Source organism: Astyanax mexicanus, chromosome 1 (assembly GCF_023375975.1).
Source record: "Astyanax mexicanus isolate ESR-SI-001 chromosome 1, AstMex3_surface, whole genome shotgun sequence".
NCBI classification, from domain to species: Eukaryota; Metazoa; Chordata; class Actinopteri; order Characiformes; family Acestrorhamphidae; genus Astyanax; species Astyanax mexicanus.
The window spans coordinates 13417307-13436970 of NC_064408.1; the positions used below are offsets into that span (position 1 = coordinate 13417307).

The window sequence follows — 19664 nt, forward strand, 5'->3', positions numbered from 1 at the left end:
GTGTGTGTGGTTTGTGTATGTGTGGTTTGTGTATGTGTGGTTTGTGTGTGTGTGGTTTGTGTGTGTGTGTGGTTTGTGTGTGTGTGTGTGTGTGGTTTGTGTGTGTATATGTGTGGTTTGTGTGTGTGTGGTTTGTGTATGTGTGGTTTGTTTATATGTGTTGTGTGTGTGTGGTGTGTGATGTTTGTGTGTGTGTGTGTGTGTGTATGTGTGGTTTGTTTGTGTGTGTGTGTGTGTGTGTGTATATGTGTGGTTTGTTTGTGTGTGTGTGTGTGTGTGGTTTGTGTGTGTATATGTGTGGTTTGTGTATGTGTGGTTTGTGTGTGTGTGGTGTGTGTGGTTTGTGTATGTGTGGTTTGTTTATATGTGTTGTGTGTGTGTGGTGTGTGATGTTTGTGTGTGTGTGTGTGTGTGTGTGTGTATGTGTGGTTTGTTTGTGTGTGTGTGTGTGTGTGTGTTTTGTGTATGTGTGGTTTGTTTATGTGTGTTGTGTGTGTGTGTGGTTTGTGTGTGTGGTGTGTGTGTGTGTGTGTATGTGTGGTGTGTGTGTATGTGTGGTGTGTGTGTGTGTGTGTGTGCGAGGAAAAGATAGCAAGAGAATAAACAAGTGACTAATGAAAAGAATAAACGATGAGTGAAGTAATCAATGATCAGGCAAGGTCATTTACATAGCAGATTTCAAAGGCAATTCAAAGGGATTTGCATAAATAAAGCAAGAATTAAAACAGCATAAAAGAGCAGTGAATTCCAAACAAAAATGCTACAAAGATATGTATAATAAAATAAATAAAAGATCTGAAACATGAAAAACAATCCAATAAAGATTCATTTAAAAAATACAATTTCAATGAAAGCAATTATATATATATTTTTTTTTTTTGCTAGTGAGCAAGTATAAATCTTACTTTTATTGCGATGTTCTCTACGCCAGGGGTGGGCAATATGGCTCTAAAATAATATCACGATATTTCAGGGTATTTTTGCGATAACGTTAAACTTGACGATATAGGAAAACTAATAATTAATTAATTTCAGGAATATAGTATAAGAGTATAACAGCATAATCATTATGTGGCAAAATAAATAATATAGCATAAAATATTATAAAGCAGCAACAAATACTGCAGAATACATAGTGCATGCATATGAACTGCAAACTAAAACAATTATACAATAAATACACCTAAAGCTTCACAGTAAATAATAGACTACTTTTAAGACAGAACAGCCCTATTATCACGATATGGATTTTTAATATCATGATATTTCTGTGTTACGATATATTGTATATACGATATAATATTGCCCACCCCTACTCTACGCTATAAACTCTACATATATATATATATATATATATATATATATATATATATATATATATATATATATATATATATATATATATATATATATATATATATATATATATCTGTCTATATATTTGTCTCAACAGGCAAAAGAACAAGGCAAGTCTGAAGCAGAGGAGCTGCTCACCAAACTGGAGAAGGTAAAGGACTTCCAGCACCCTCCACACAATCCCTCCTCCTCCTGACTCCAGTTTCACTACAGCCGCTTCCCTGCACCTGAAACATCGCTCCACCCCTGGAGGACCACTCTGGGTGGGGTTTCTCCCTAATAGGTCTTTATTGATACGGCTGAGGCAGGTCAGCGTCTGCGAATCTCTCCTAAATCTGACCTACATTAATATTTGAGCGGCCCTGAGTCTAGGGTAGCCTCCTCACACCTCCTCACACAATCCAGCTCTGGAGTGCCTTCACTCAACTTCAACTCCACTGCTCATTTACAGACCTCAGCCCTTTCCCACAAAGCAAACATACCAGAGGCCTGTGTGTGTATCAGAGAGAGAATGAGAGAGAGAGAGAGAATGAGAGAATGAGTCTGTGTAGGCGTCAATCACCCTAGAGTGCTCACTCATCACCTGCTGCTCTCACACTCTTGGCTTTTCTAATACAATGAGATCACTTCCAGTTCGAGTTGGCGTTTCATGTTAATGACTGGACCCTGCATGAAGCTGCTACTCCAGTGTGATGATAGCTGGCTATTACAATGCAATCCATAGTGAAGGGGGTTAGTGGCAAGTGCTTTTCTTTTAGTTAAAAGCTGCAGTACACACTGATAAAAAAATTGCAAAGTATGGTTATAAAAATCTAATTTTTACATTTGTATAGTTTTGTATTTGTTGCTATCCTGATGGTCTTTTAGGAAGCTTTTACACTTACCTTGTTTGGTCTAGACTTTTAGACTTAGGGTGTTTTTGTCAGGCACACCTGAAAGTCTGGACCGTGATCCGAACCAAGGTTCATGTGTTTGCTACATTGTATATATTTGGTTCGCTTATTTTTGTTTTCACACTGCAGTTTAGGGAGCGCACCAAAGACCTTTCTGTGATACTCCTACATCCTTTTATCATCACTTACATATCGATGCATTTTCCTTAACCTGACGCTGATTGGTTTTAGAAGGACATGTGTCTGACGTTGGTGTGTTGACAATTCAGCGGGTGGTGCCTTCTCAGCTTCCTGTAATTGGTCCGAAATTTTGAACTATCTAGAAAAGCGCTTTCACACTGCAGGCGAACCGGACCATGGTTCAGAAGATCTTGGTCGGACCAAAATCTCGTCCTTTGGTCCGGACCGTGGTTCGCGGCCCCTTTCGCATCTGCTACTTTGGTTCGAACCAAACTAAAAAGTCAGAAAGTCCGGACCAAACAAGGCCGGTGTGAAAGCACCCTTAGTTTCTTCCGAGCCAAAATAACAGATGTGAAAGGTCCAACCAAAAGAGGCGGTCTTGGTTTGGATCAACTGAACCCTAGTCAGGTTTGGCTGCAGTGTTAAAACCTTTAATTTGGATAGTAAAGACTTTCAGAGCAATTACACAATTACACAAGTTGAGGTAGGACATACAATACACACCAAAATTTGGACACACCTTCTCTTTTTTTTAATGCCTTTTCTTTATTTTCATGACTATTTACATTGTAGATTCTCACTGAAGGCATCAAAACTATGAATGAACAAATATCTCTCAGTGAGCTTCAAGAGGTGGTCACCTGAAATGGTTTTCCAACAGTCTTGAAGGAAGGAGTTCCCAGAGGTGTTTAGCAGCACTTGTTGCTCCTTTGCCTTCTTCACTCTGTGCTCCAGCTCACCTCAAACCATCTGGATTGGGTTCAGGTCCGGTGACTGTGGAGGACAGCTCATTTTTTATTAAGTACATAAAACTCCACATGTGTTCATTCATAGTTTTAATGCCTTCAGTGAGAATCTAAAATGTAAATAGTCATGAAAATAAAGAAAACGCATTGAATGAGAAGGTGTGTCCAAACTTTTGGCCTGTAATGTTTTTATCCAGTCAATAACAGGAAAGCAAAACATCCAGCGTTTTACAGAAGTCTCACAGCAGCATAGACTCTGATCCCTTGATTTACAAATGAAATGTAAAATTTACTGATGATTAGTGATGGTTTGTAGAGTCTGTTGACAACTTTTATGGAGATAAGGATTTCATTTTTTAGCAGGTTTTGGCACACTGCCCACACTGCCAAAAGTACCAAATGGTCTTATATAATAATCAAATTGCTCACTGAGCGAAATATGAACTTTTTGTTTAATTGTTAACTTGTTTTACCACTATTTGGAGAGGTTGCACTTGACTGTGAGATAGCTCTCACTGTTCTTTACATAATTCTAAAAAGTTCTGTATTATAGTCATCAAGAGAGAGAGGTTAAACTAATATTGGTGGGCATTTTGTGAAGAATTTGATTACATCTGCTGCGCTCCTCCAATGAACGTCGCCTTGCTTTGCCAAACATTCACACAAAGCAATCCAAGACTGTTCTCATACAGAGTTCCCCAATGGTGAAACAAACTGCCTTCCACTACCAGATCAGGAGAATCTCTCACTATCTTTAATAAACTCCTGAAGACAGAGCTCTTCAAAGAGCACTTACTCTCCTAACACCTCTAACATACTAACTACTTCTAACCTCATTTCCTTCTTCCCCTCCTTCACTCCTCTATCCCCTTACTTTCCTTCGACCTCCTCTAAGCCCTATCTAAAAATGTTTTACCTTTAACTTCTATTACTTTTGTACTTCACTATTGTAAGTCGCTTTGGACAAAAGCGTCTGCCAAATGTAATGTAATGTACATCTGTATTTTAAATTACAGGGACTCTCATGAAATATTGGTCTGTTTACTTTGAGGGTTTATGAATCCATTTGCTATGGAAATACAAGAAGATACAAATAGACAGAAGCATGCTCTACTTCCATATTTTATGGTGTGTTTTACTCTATTTTGATAGGATTTCCAGTTCTAAGGTCAATATTTGGTTTGATATTTGATGATTAAAATGTCCACAAATGTCAAAATGTCAAAAATGCATAAATGCTGCTTTGTTTTATTGTTGGATATTATATTGAAACCATAACACCCTTAGTTACTGAATAACATAACAATCCTGCAGATTAAGAGATTAATCCAACAACTGTCTCACACAGATCTGCCACCATTACCATTACCCTGCTCTCTGAGACAGCCAGCCTCGCCATTACAGCTCTCCCTGATCCTGCATGCTTCAGCGTATTTATTTACTCACTCCCTCACATCGTAAATAACAGCAGCTCAGAGTGTGTGCCGCCTGCAGTGCCCTTCAGTGCAGCTCTCGGTCTGAGATGTGTATGTGTGTGTGTGTGTGTGTGATTGAGATGATGCTCTGCTGTCCTTGGCTGATGATCTGAGGCCTTGTGTTTTTCAGACCAATGCGGAGCAGCAGCTGAAGATCCAGGAGCTGCAGGATAAGCTGTCTAAGGTAATGTTCTTCACTCACTTACAGATGATTGGTGTGATTCGGTCTCGAATAAGAGATGAGATTTCAGTTTATTAGTTCATTTGTACTGTGTAGTTTTAGGACCAGATATGAAAGCTCTTTTACTGATAACAGTTTAATGAAGCATTTATGGAACAATAGCTTTATTGTAGCAGTGCTTTAATGGTGAATGTTATTGGTAATTGGTAAAAAAAAAGTTTTAATGGAGCTAAACTATTTCTTATTTATTCAATTTCTTAAACTTAAGGGACACATATTACACATTTTTATCAGTACTGTCAACATTATCACTTTAACCTATTAGATTAATCTGAAAAAAAAAAAAAACCAGCATTCTGCCGTAATTCACTCTTAGTGCCTGGTGATGTATTGGGGGTTTTGTTTTGTGATGTAAACACTTCTTTGTTTGTTTAAAAAGGTAGATATTTTTATTTATTTGTTTATTTTTTTAGTCTAAAAAAGTTAAACAATCTTAATCTTCTCTTCTTTTTTCATGTTTTGAATTGATTTTTTATTTATTTTTATTTTTTAAATTTAGCTGTTACTTAAACTTAATTCCCAAAGGACTATTGTCAAGTTACTGTGTAGTGTAATTCATAGCCTACATTCATAACAAACATGTTATGAATATATAGCTGCAAAATATCTATTTACATTAGCATTAGTTTATTTTTTATTGCAGTTTTTTGGAGGTGACAGCGGTGCATAAATCAAGCTGCCACTCCCATCTCAGTCATTTATACTGAGATTTCTCATGATGTGTGAATCGGTCATAAATTTTACCAACACCCTCTAGTAAAACTAATCCAGTATGAATCGACTTAAGTCCAGTGTTTGGTTGTAGCGTTAGCTTAGCCTAGTACGAAAGCAAACTTGTTTTATTGACTGCGTTTGTGGTTGGTGAAAAACGGTTAATTTGATAAAACGGCATCTGCTTTATTAATAAGATTTCTGATAATGCAGATAATCTTACTGAACCTTAAAGTGACAGTATGTAAGATTTTGGTGAGAGTATGTAATTATTGCACCAAGCACGCTAAGACCTTCTTTTAAAACATGCATTGTGGTGCAGTATCTTTTCAGTGTGGATGAATCTGGTGATTTTAGGAAAAATTCAGTTGTTTTCTATCCGTCTTTCTTCAGTTCTAATTCTGTGTTCCTTGGTTTAATGATCTTTCTGATATCTTCATTTTCACAATAGTTCTTGAATCAGCACTATTAGCAGTGTCTTGTTTGCTCAGGTAACCAGGAAATGCTTTTACCAAGAACAGAAAAAAGTCCCAGGACCTACCAGACACCCTGTTTTTAGAATGAAAGTATGTGGTAGTTTAGATGGTAGCAGAAGCACATAATGCCGGAAGTACTATGTTCAATTTAAAAGAAAGAATCTGCTGCTTTAATACTACTGATGGTTACCTGCCAAGTGATGCATCTTTTGATGTCTGTGCAGAAGATTACCTGTCTTTCTCTGTTCTTTCAGTACGGCCTGTGTGTCATCATTTTTCAGAATAGTGTGTTTTCTCATGATATTCCCCATTCCTCACTCTGAAACTCTGGCTTTATTCCCTGGGCAGGCGGTGAAGGCCAGCACAGAGGCCACCGAGCTGCTGCAGAACATCCGTCAGGCCAAAGAGCGACTGGAGCGCGACCTGGAGCGACTGCGCAGCAAAACCGACCCCAGCGACACGTTACGCAGACGCCTGCGCGAGACTGAGGCAAGAAGCAGCACTGCTGATATACTCTCTATATCACAGTGTTTACAAACACACTATAGTTCATACATTCAGCTACTTTTAGATGCATCCATTGCTGACACAGAAGTACAAATGCACCTGCACAGCTTGTCTAGGTTTTGTAGAGAATTATTTCCATTAAATTAGGATTCTGTGGAGTAGATAAACATTAGCTTCATACCTAATACCAGGATTGGTTTAGAGGGGTATGATAAAGCCTATCTGTGTTCTATTGAATGATTGTGTCCCAATACTTTTATCCATATTGGGTAAATTGTCCATTTTTCACTTTGTGACATAATGTGAATCTGGCAATTGTTCTATACATTTTGAGGAATACACCAATAGAAATGCTAAATATATATATTTGCAGTTGGTTTGCCTAATATTACAGTATTAGGCATTTCATTATAATTACAATATATTTTTTCCTTGCCTTAATATTGGCTTGATGATTTTTATTTTGTTAAAAAAAAAAAATTGATTCCAGTTCCAGTGTCTGAATATTCTTGCAAAATCACTGCAAGTTATAAGGAAGAAAATGCATTCTTATGCTATTATATTATCATTATATCACTTGAATAATATGTTTCTAAAATAACAATACTATTGTTTATTTACTATAAATTTCTAGCATAATGTACCATCCAAAACAGTGAGTTATCTTGACAGGCTTATAAAATATTATGTTTCATATATTTGTATTGTGTCTGCACATATAATGAATAATATGTGCAGTACTATTAAAAGTTTGGACATACTTTGTCATTCAATGGTTTCTTTTTTTGGTTATTTAATTTAGTTTCTTCTTTATAGATTAACATTACAGACATAAAATTAGACCTGACCTAACCTACGAATTTTGTCTAAATGTCATGATAAATGAACCAATAGGAATGCTCAAAAATCTTTTGATATTGAGTTCGATTAAAAGTTTTTTTCATGTATAAAATTACCATTTTAGACTTAACTGTGACAGTATACAGCTTTTTTAACCCTGTTGTGTGAAAAGAAACACTGACTTGCTAGTTCCACCAAAACCCTTTTTATTTCCAAAATCTGTTTAATCAAGTCCACTTATAAAATAGACCCTACACTACCCTATTTTGCTAAATATATCAACTCTTTCTTCCCTTTTATCAGTGAAAAAAAGGACCACCATACACCTACCCCTGACCAGATCTTATTAGTATGTAGCGAGTGAATTGCTCTGGTGTGAGTGTAACAGGTGCAGCAGTGTTGCTGGTTTGGTGTTTTGTTTGTTGCTGCTGAGTAGGGTATGGTTTGCCAGCAACATAAAAGCCTGCCAGCAGCAGCAGCCCTGTGGCCAGATCCTGACCATTCACTGAAGAAAAGCCAGCGCAGGGGTATTGGCACAGGGCTGCACAGCACAGTTTGGTCATGTGCCTGCCTTAGATTCATCTGATTCACTCAAACCAGCGCTATAAACTACAGTGCTGTTTTCATCACCATGATAGCACATGAGAATGGACCACTACCCAAAAAAAAAACATGCTCACTGATCTTATTAAGGTTTTCTTCTATTTATGGGCAGGCTGGAAACCGTTGGGACTGATAAACTGTGCATTAATTTATAAATTATCGTCAGTAACGTTAAGTACTCTTGATAAAAAAGGCCGATAATTGTAGGCACAAAGTCCACTCCATCCAGAAAGAGTAAATCTGATTGTGGTTGGATGAGAAGTATAAACATATACCATTCTAACATCCTATTGGTTTATATGATGCATCACACCTGCATACGTCCCGCCCCCCACACTCCAGCAAGAACATAGCAGACGTACTGTATGTAGTCTAGTATGAAGATGATCCGTGCAGAGACTTAAGAGAACTCCAGACAAACTCCAGTCCAACTAAGCTTTTTTAATATACAGCTTTGAAAAAAATTAAGAGACCACTTCAGTTTCTGAATCAATTTCTCTGATTTTGCTATTTATAGGTTTATGTTTGAGTCAAATGAACATGGTTGTTTTATTCTAAAACTACAGACATTTCTCCCAAATTCCAAATATTCCAGAAATATTGTCATTTAGAGCATTTATTTGCAGAAAATAAAGATGCAGAGCTTTTAGACCTAAAATAAGGCAAAGAAAACAAATTTGGTGGAATAACCCTGGTTTTTAATCACAGTTTTCATGCATCTTGGCATGTTCTCCTCCACCAGTCTTACACACTGCTTTTGGATAACTTTATGCCACTCCTGGTGCAAAAAAAACATCCATCTTCCTCTTGTTTATATTCTAGAGGTTTTCAATTTGGTAAAATCAAAGAAACTCAAATTTTTAAGTGGTCTCTTATGTTTTTTTACCGGAGCTGTATATACGTTGTACTAAAATACATTAATTTACAATGGACATATATGCAGCTGAAACACTAGGGAGCCTAGTGCATCCCAAATTTATCAACATTAACATTTTAATATGACATTAAGGCTCATTAAAGCTTTTAGTAAAATGTGTTTTGGAAGGGGGGGTAGTGCACGATAGGACTCTGTAGTGCGGCCTAATTTTTGTGCTTAACGACAATTTTTCCCCTTACATTACTTTTACATTAATTTTATACTTTAAGTAGTTTTGAAGCCAGTACTTTTACACTTCTACTTAAAAAGTAAAAAGCTTAAGTTGATACCCCAGTATCTATACTTCTACCTGAGTACTGAATATCAAAACTTTTGGCACTTTTGTCAATTTATATACTGCAATCCCATTTTTTATATATATATATATTTGTAGTTCTTTCTGATATTGTATTTTTTAATGATCATAATAAGCCAGATAAAGGCCCATTTTTAATTTTTTTTTTTATAGTTTTTTTAAATAGTACTGTACAAAATACATGTTGTTCAGTATTATATTGTATGAGTGTTTAATTCTGCTAATATTTGTATTTCCAGTAGGTATACTTGATTACTTAATACAGTATTTTACAGGAATTTCACAATAATGACATTATTGATTTATCGTACAGTATATGGCCATAACTTCAGTCATAACAAAAAATGCTTCAATATTGGCCTTTAATTTTTTTTATATATATATATATAATATATATATATATATATATATATAATATATAATATATATATATATATATAATATATATATATATAATATTCTAATTCCAATGTCTGAATATTCTTTAAAAAACTGGTATTTATAAGGTAGTAAATGCATTGTTAGGTATTGTTATTCAATTTAAAAAAATTACAATTTCTGGCAAAATGTATTAACCAAAACAGTTTGTTATCGTGACAGGTCTTATGTTTTAGTCTTATGTTTTATATATTGGTACTGTATATGTCCGAACAGTATAATATAAAAAACACATACATGTGGTATAAAGTTTTATACCGACCCATTCACATTAAATGTTCTTACTTAAAAAAAGGGCCAATATTGAAGCATTTCTGTTATAATTAAAGTTATGTCCATGTACTGTACGATAAATCAATAATGTAATTATTGTGAAAGGCCTGTAAAATACTGTAAAATTAAGTATGTTGATATGTGTGTGTGTGTGTGTGTGTGTGTGTGCAGGAGGGCAGGAAGACTCTGGAGAATCAGGTGAAAAGGCTAGAGATGGTCGAGCGCCGGGAGAATAAACTGAAAGATGACATTCAGACCAAATCCCAGCAGATCCAGCAGATGGCCGAGAAGATCCTGGTAAGCCCCCCATTCTCCTCATCTCTCTCTCTTAAATCTACTATATATATCCCGTTTTTCTCTCTCTCTCATTTCCAGTTTCTCTCTCTATACCCCCTACCATTATCCCCCTTCTTTAACTGTTTCCATCCTCTTAGCCCCCCTTTCCCCAAGCCTAAATTATTTCCTGCTTTACACCCCATCATAATCCCCCTCCTCTCTTTCTCTCTCTCTCTCTCTCTCTCTCTCTCTCTCTCTCTCTCTCTGTCCCCCCTTCCCTTAATCTCTTAACTACCCGCTCCCTCTGTCTCCCCTCTCTGCTCCCAGATTACCCCCTCAGAAAAGAGCCCGCACATTCACACGCACTCACAACTCATGAGTCCCTCTCTAAGGGGATGTCCCGTCTGCTGCCGTACACACACTTTCCTCTCACTGGGGAGCTGGCACACACTCGCTCCAGCATGAACGGGCTCCGGTACCACTCCGCGTCTGAGGCACACCTCCTTAAAGCACGTTTTTCAAGTTTTTAAGTGTCTTTCCATGTTCTTGTGAATGTTGCAGAACTGTCCAGCCTACACGTCCGTGCTTTTCTGATCATTAATTATGCTCTTTTTTTTATTTCTTTTCGTCTACAGGAGCTGGAGGACAACCTAAGGGAGACCCAGGCCACAGCCCAGAGGATGGAGGCCCACCTAGTTCAGAAGGAAAGACTATACGAGGACAAGATCAAGGTAATGTGAAGCATTGGTCTCTTGAACAGTTTAATTCAGTGCACACATTTACTGAAGTCTGATACATTGCCTGTTATACAGTATAATGGAATTGGTGCAGCAATATTAAATATAATATTTAATGGAAACAAGCTTCTCATTGACTGTCTGTTTACAAAAAGGGACAGAACAAGACCAGAACAGTAAATCTAACCCAGCTATGTTTAGTCTGTAAGCTGTTTTTAGGATATCTGCACTCAGGAAAGCCTGGGTTCATTATCTTTGGAAGGACGGATTGACAGTCTAGGACAGAATGAAAGAATGAAGAAGAACAAAAAAAACAAAACAAAGGAAATTTCAGGCTCACAGTGCAACATAAATGACTGTGCAGTAAGTAGGATGTATATAAAAAAAATAGAATATAATTGAAAAGTTACTTTATTTTTAGTTATTTAGTTCAAAATGTGAAACTCATATATTATATAGATGTATTAAACACAGAATTATCTATTTTATGCATTTATTTCTTCTTTAGTCGATGATTATGGCTTACAGCCAATGAAAACCCAAAAATCAGTGTCTCAGAAAATTAAAACATTATAAAAGGCCAATTGATACTTTTGACAGTGTGGGCAGTGTGCCAAATCCTGCTGGAAAATGAAATCATATATGTCTGTATTGGTAGATAATTGCTTTAGGAAGCATTGGCTGATTTGTCCAATATTTCTAGGGCTGCAGCTATCTATTATTTTACTAATCGAAAAAACGAGTTGATTAATCAAGTAATCTGATAAAACATAATTGTTTTCTTAAAGAGTAATTAAGAATACACAAGAGAAAACAAGACAATTCACTTAATATTAAAATAATGATTTACAAATTGATTTCCTTATTTAGATAAGTTATATTTTTGAATTCACAACATACATTTCCAAACTGCAAACACAAATAGAAATAAATAAAGGAATAATAATCATTTAATAATTAGTACTTTAATCAATTAGGTTAAATTATTTTCAACAAGGATTTATTTTAAGTATCAAAACTATAGGGCATTAACTAATAAAAAATGGCATAAACATTTGCATTTTGTTGTGCATCTTAGCTTCTACAATTACTCGAGGCACAGAAAATGACTAGATCCATTTTTTAAATCGAGTAACTCGAATTACTTGAGTTATCTTTTCATCCCTACATATTTCAAACCGATACTTGCTGTTGCATTTATTGTATGCTGGAAAAGGACCAAGCGATACTGGCTTAAATTTGTAGATTTAATATTAATATTAATATTAAGTTATTTGTTATAGAAGTGTAACGTTAAACTGGGGTGTCAAGTTTCTTAAAAAAAAAAGTTTTAAAAAATATATGAATATTAGCATTGGCAGATAAATACATGTGTAATATTGGATATCAACATTGGCTCAGAATTTGCACATCGGTGCATTCGGAGTTGATAGCTTATCATTTTTAAATACACATTATATAAACGATTACTCTAAAGCGCTTGAGTTAAATCGTGGCACAGTGGATAACACCACAACCTGCCAGTGAGCTTCCACATTACATGGGAGACTGGGGTTCAATTCCTGGTATGGGTGACTATGCTGTGCTACACTAATAAGAGTCCTTGGGCAAGACTCCTAACACTACATTGGCTCAATTCTGTAATAGAAATAAACTTTTAAGTAAAAAAAAAATAATTCTATAGACTCATAAATACTGATATATGTATAAACATGTGCTGTATATCTGACTGGTCACTGTATACATGCTTGTGTCTGTGTCTGTGTTCAGATACTGGAGGCGCAGATGAAAGCAGACATGGCTGATAAGGACGTTTTGGAGGCCAAACGAGCCCAGCATGAAGAGGAGGTGCGGGAGAAGGGCAAACTCCTCAGCGAACAGAAAGCTGTAAGAATCTCCTCCTCCTCTTCTTCTCCACGTAACTCCACTCCGTCAGCGGCCCACTCGCGTCTTCCACTCCTTCTATATTTATCTCTCCATCCTTTCCAGAAACGCAGGCCTTTGCTTTGCCGGTTCAGGATAGAAATAGTTTGTGTCGGAATAACTATGCCCACATCTTTTGGGTTCCCATCTGGCTTTTGTATGAGTGTGAGTGAGTCAGTGTGTGTGTGTGTGCCTGCACAGATTTGCTGGCATGTTGATGGTCTTAGTCCTGTTTGTTTTTGGAGAGAACACGGTCTAGTTTGTGCTGCAGAAAGAGATTTGAGTCGGGCTTTGAGGGCTTTAATTCATTATGTGAGTCTAGTTCTAATCAGGCGCTTTATCTATCTCAGGCTTTAGCTCCTGATCTTGTTAACTTGCTGAGCTTGAGCTGCCTGTGCTGACTTAGAAGCCTAGTTGTGTTATTTGTGGACAATATGACAACATCTTATAGGTTTAAGCTCATTAAATGTTTGTCTTTTTTAATGACTACATTTAGATAGATAGATAGATAGATAGATAGATAGATAGATAGATAGATAGATAGATAGATAGATAGATAGATAGATAGATAGATAGATAGATAGATAGATAGATAGATAGAAAGATAGATACATACATACATACATACATACATACATAGATGGATACATGGATGGATGGATGGATGGATGGATGGATAGACAGACAGACAGACAGACAGACAGACAGACAGACAGACAGACAGACAGACAGACAGACAGACAGACAGACAGACAGACAGACAGACAGACAGACAGATAGATACTTCATCTATCCCGAAGGAAATTTAGGCATCCAGCAGCAACAACACAATACAATAAGAAACATATTCAAACATATTTAGGAAAATTAGGAAATTAACAGAGCAAAGTGCAATGCGCAATGACATTGATTATGAAAGTGACTGATGTGACATAGAAATATAATATAAATATGCATCTGTAACAAATATAGTTCTAAAAGGAGATTGTGAATATGTGAATACCCAATCATGAGTAAAGTGTACTTGAATGTAAGTGAGGTTGGGGAAGTGTAAATAATTAAGTGGTAGAATAATGTCCATGTGGTGTGACTGGATTAAACTCAGTCAGCAGCAGCATCCCGTCCCCGATGGGAGGAGTTAAAGAGTCTGATGGCTCTCGGAATAAAGGATCTTCTGAGTCTGTCTGTTGTGCAGCTCTGTGACAGCTGCGCAACAGCTGTTACAGAACTTTAAACTCAAACATTTAAATGTACATAATATAACTAAACAAATAAAAACAGAAGTAATGTCTGTAAAACAGTAATTCTGAAAAATCAGTTACAGAGTGCAGATCCTGCAGAAACGTGAGAGGTGCTAGAATGTTGCTAGGCGGTTGCTAAGGTATTCTTGTGATATAGTTTTGATTGCTAATGCTAAGGTGTTCCTAGGTGGTTGCTTAGTTATTTCAATGGTATTTTCCTTGATTGCTAAAGTGTTTCTAGGTGTTGCTAGGTGGTTGCTAAGGTAAATGTACTGGTTGCAAATGTGTTGTTAGGTGGTTGATAATTAATTTCTATCATAAGTCTTGATTGCTAAGGTGTTGCTTAGAGGTTGCTAATGAATTACTATTGTATAGGACTTGATTGCTAAAGTGTTGCTAGGTGGTTGCTAGGGTTTTGCTATGAAATATAACTTGATTGCTAAAGTGGTGTTTGGTGGTTGCTAGGGTTTTGCTATTGTTTAAGACTTGATTGCTAAAATGTTGCTAGGTGGTTGCTAGGGTTTTGCTATGGTATACAACTTGATTGCTAAAGTGTTGCTAGGTGGTTGCTGAGGTATGGGCTTTAATTGCTAAGGTTTTGCTGAGAAGGTTTTGCCAAGAAATTTCTATGGTATGGGCCTCGATTGCTAAAGTATTGGTAAGTGGTTGCTAAGGTATAGGTGTTGGTTGCTATGTGGTTGCTAATGTTTTGTTATAGTTTACGTCTTGATTGCTAAAGCAGTGTTGCTAGGTGGTTGCTGGGGTTTTGCTTTGGTATACTACTTGATTGCTAAAGTGTTGCTAGGTGATTGCTAGGGTTTTGCTATGGTATACAACTTGATTGCTAAAGTGGTGTTTGGTGGCTGCTAAGGTTTTTATGGCAAACGTCTTGATTACTAAAGTGGTGTTTGGTGGTTGCTAAGGTTTTTATGGTATACGTCTTGATTGCTAAAGTGGTGTTTGGTGGTTACTAAGGTTTTTATGGTATACGTCTTGATTGCTAAAGTGGTGTTTGGTGGTTGCTAAGGTTTTTATGGTATACAGTTGATTGCTGAAGTGGTGTTTGGTGGTTACTAAGATTTTGCTATGGTTACGACTTGATTGCTAAAGTGATGTTTGGTGGTTGCTAAGATTTTGCTTTGGTATACGTCTTGATTGCTAAAGTGTTGCTAGGTGATTGCTAGGGTTTTGCTATGGTATACAACTTGATTGCTAAAGTGGTGTTTGGTGGTTGCTAAGGTTTTAATGGTATACAGTTGATTGCTGAAGTGGTGTAAGGTGGTTGCTAAGGTTTTTATGGTATATGTCTTGATTGCTAAAGTGGTGTTTGGTGGTTGCTAAGGTTTTAATGGTATACAGTTGATTGCTGAAGTGGTGTAAGGTGGTTGCTAAGGTTTTTATGGTATACAGTAGATTGCTAAAGTGGTGTTTGGTGGTTACTAAGGTTTTCTATGGAATACGACTTGATTGCCAAAGTGGTGTAAGGTGGTTACTAAGGTATAGTCCTTAATAGCTAAGGTTTTGCTGATCAAATATTGTTAGATGGTATAGGTATAGGTGTTGGTTGCTAAGTGGTTGCTAATGTTTTGTTATAGTTTACGTCTTGATTGCTAAAGCAGTGTTGCTAGGTGGTTGCTGGGGTTTTGCTTTGGTATACGTCTTGATTGCTAAAGTGTTGCTAGGTGATTGCTAGGGTTTTGCTATGGTATACGTTTTGATTGCTAAAGTGGTATTAGGTGGTTGCTAATGTATAGGTCTTGATTGCTTAATTGTTGCTCAGGGGATGCTAAGATATAGAACATAAGATATTGTTGTTGGTTTGCTATACCAATAAATTGGTTACATAGGTGTCGCTAGGTGGCTTCTAAGGTGCAAGTAGTAAAATTGTTGTTTGTTTAGTTGTTTAAGTATCCATAAGTATCCATATGTTTATATATGTTAAAATAAAGGGACTTAATTTTGTTTTGTGTTTTGCTTTGGTTTCTCACACTTTGTGTAAGCTGTATCTTCTTTGAAGTGCTTGCTTGAGTTGTGCAGTACGTGGACTAGCACAGTGACATTGCATTACGTATGTGTAATAGTGTTATTTTCTCTGCAATATTATTTCTGTCTTTGATGGTGTGTGTGTATGTGTGTGTTCCCTAAAGACCATCAATGCCATGGAGAATAAGATGAAGAGTCTGGAGCAGCGTATCGCTGAGCTCTCTGAGGCCAACAAGCTGGCAGCCAACAGCAGCATCTACACCCAGAAAAACATGTAAGAGTTTAAGGACTCTGGTAAGGTGCGGTTTGTTTGAGTAGGTGTAAAAACTGTAATCATCCATGGGTACCTACCAAAACAATCTCACTTAGACCTGCTAGAGGAGGCTCAGAATTTGTGGTGAGAATGTAATCCATCCTTAATCTGACCCAGCCATCAAATATACTGTTTGAGTTAAACAGCTGTTCAGGTGCAGATTAACCTGATTTATGACACACATAATTACTACAGTTTACTAACTGCTGAAAAAAAAATTGTCCAAGTCTGTTTATTTTTTTTTTTGTCAGTGGTAAGATTAAATAAATACAATTGAACAAGCTATCCGATTGGCTAGGACTTCACTAGCAGAACTGAAGGCCTAACATATTAGCTAAACTACTAGCATGATTAGAAGGTAATGCTGGAATTTACCAGTCATACTCCAATATTATCCCAATGTATGGACAAATTCAATCTGAAGCCGTTTTATTCTACACTTTCTGGAATTCCTAGATATGCCAAAAACTGTGATTTTAAGAAAAAGTAATGTTTTAATTGCAAAGAAATACTGTACTTACCATTGCAAAAAAAGTTTAGTGTATATGTAAAAAATGAATCCAGATAAATTAATTTTAAGTAGTTGATAGTTTTTTGTATTATTACAGTTTTGCGTTGTCCAAAAAAGACTTATTTTGATTCATATGAATTGATATTGGATCATTCAATAGATTTTTTAATCTGTGTGTCCTCTGTTGAACAGGAAAGCCCAGGAAGAGATGATCTCAGAGCTGCGTCAGCAGAAGTTCTACCTGGAGTCCCAGGCAGGGAAGCTGGAGGCTCAGAATGCCAAACTGGAGGAACACCTGGAGAAGATGAGTCAACAGGAACAGAGCAAGAAGAGCCGTCTGATAGAGCTGGAGACCAGACTCCGAGAGGTGAGAGACAGAGACAGGGAGTCATAGGGGTTCATGGAGAAATATTATATTTCCTGGACAGGGATTAAGCCTAGTCTTAGACAGTAACTCAGTTTAAAATGTGAAACTCATATATTATATAAATGTATTACACACAGAGTGATCTATTTTAAGTGTTTATTTCTTTTATGTTGATGATTGTGGCTTACAGCCAATAAAAAACAAAATCAATGTCTCAGAAAATTAGAATATAATATAAGATCAATTGGTACTTTTGGCAGTGTGGGCAGTGTGCCAAATCCTGCTGGAAAATGAAATCTGCATCTCCATAAAAGTTGTTCTCAGCAGAGGGAAGCAGGAAGTGCTGTAAGATTTTGTGGGAAAACTCTGCACTGACTTTAGACTTGATAATAAAACACAGTGGATCAACACCAGCAGATGTCATGTCTCTCCAAACCATCACTGATTGGTGGAAACTTCACACTAGACCTCAAGCAGTTTGGACTGTGTGTCTCTCCACTCTTCCTCCAGACTCTGGTCCCTTGATTTACAAATGAAATGTAAAATTTACTGATGATCAGTGATGGTTTGAAGAGTCATGTCATCTGCTCGATGCCTCTTTAATATGGACCCCTCATTTTCAGGGATCTAAGTAATAACACTGCCTGTTTTTTGAAGAAGCATGAAATGACAGAAAATGCTTTGTATGTAGAAAGCTTAAAAGGATTTGAGACAGACTGATAGTATTGTTTTTCTTCTCCCTTATCATGCTGTGATGCTTTGTGGCGTTTAATCACCTCTGTTTGTGTTTGTGTGTGTTTGTAGATGGGTCTGGAGCACGAGGAGCAGAAGCTGGAGCTGAAGCGGCAGGTGACGGAGCTGACGCTGTCTCTGCAGGAGAGAGAGTCTCAGATTAGCAGCCTGCAGGCCGCACGCCACGCTCTGGAGAGCCAACTACAGCAAGCCAAGACTGAACTGGAGGAGACCACCGCAGAGGCCGAGGAGGAGATTACTGCTCTCAGAGTGAGACACACACACACACACAAACTGTACAGACCAAAATACATTATTACTGCTCTCAGAGTGACACACACACACACACACACACACACACACTGTACAGACCAGAATACATTATTATTGCTCTTAGAGTGACACACACACACACACACACACACACACACACACACTGTACAGACCAGAATACATTATTACTGCTCTCAGAGTGACACACACACACACACACACACACACACACACACACTGTACAGACCAGAATACATTATTACTGCTCTCAGAGTGACACACACACACACACACACACACACACACACACACTGTACAGACCAGAATACATTATTATTGCTCTTAGAGTGAGGCACAAATACAAACTATACATACAGTATTTCTGGACTCTCTTATCAAACAACAATTGCTATTATTTTGTTCAATGACAACTTTTACTCTTTAACTTGCAATATTATACACATTCTACCAGCACATACTGTATGTTTAGATGTTTTATTTAATATTGTTGAGTATTGGCAACAGCAGCGTAAATGAATAAATTATAAAAAGTAATCTGATATTTTAGTTAGAACTTGAAATAAATGTATATTTAGGATTTCATTTGTAGTTCTATGCCAATCTATTTAAAGATTCTGTAAAAAAAATAGGTTAAAAAACAATATAAAATAATTAGTTGATACATTCTGTCATACTGGTAATTAAGTAATTTTTGAAAAATTGGTCTGCAAAAGCAGCTTGTTCTCATTTACTGTTTTTGTGGGGACATGACTTGTCTACGCATTCAGCTCCATCCACTAATTCCAGACAGAGCGTTTCAGGCTGAACAGCTTATATTTTGTAGTAATACACAAAACATGTCAGCCAATCAGAATTCAGATTGTTCTGTCTTAAAGGTACAGTTGCAAATAACAAGACCAAGAATAACAAGCACAGCAAATAAAATGAATAGCCTTAAATAAAAAGAGCATACTAAATATTGGATGGTAGAACTGTTTTATACAAGTATACAGATTGTGAAATGCAATGTACAACTTATATACAGCTCTGGAAAAAAATAAGAAACCCCTTAAAAATGAATTAGTTTCTTGGATTTTACCAAATTGAAAACCTCTGGAATATAATCAAGAGGAAGATGGATGATCACAAGCCATCAAACCTTAAACCAATTTTTTGCACCAGGAGTGACATAAAGTTATCCAAAAGCAGTGTGTAAGACTGGTGGAGGAGAACATGCCAAGATGCAAAAAAACTGTGATAAAAAACCAGGGTTATTCCACCAAATATTGATTTCTGAATTTTTTATGAATATGAACTTGTATGTTCTTTGAGATTAT

The 19664-nt window shown here is 36.7% G+C and overlaps 1 protein-coding gene across 10 annotated transcripts in view; it reads left to right on the forward strand.

The window, feature by feature from the left end:
• cita (citron rho-interacting serine/threonine kinase a) overlaps nucleotides 1-19664 on the forward strand; it is a 155581-nt gene that overhangs the window by 88560 nt on the left and 47357 nt on the right. For all 10 annotated transcript variants that reach the window (XM_022665832.2, XM_022665834.2, XM_022665836.2 and 7 more), the window contains 9 exons: nucleotides 1454-1507; nucleotides 4781-4834; nucleotides 6427-6567; nucleotides 10143-10268; nucleotides 10883-10978; nucleotides 12755-12871; nucleotides 16296-16405; nucleotides 17148-17322; nucleotides 18127-18324. In XM_022665832.2, the coding sequence (XP_022521553.2) occupies nucleotides 1454-1507; nucleotides 4781-4834; nucleotides 6427-6567; nucleotides 10143-10268; nucleotides 10883-10978; nucleotides 12755-12871; nucleotides 16296-16405; nucleotides 17148-17322; nucleotides 18127-18324 (1071 nt within the window). The remainder of the gene's footprint in view (nucleotides 1-1453; nucleotides 1508-4780; nucleotides 4835-6426; nucleotides 6568-10142; nucleotides 10269-10882; nucleotides 10979-12754; nucleotides 12872-16295; nucleotides 16406-17147; nucleotides 17323-18126; nucleotides 18325-19664) is intronic.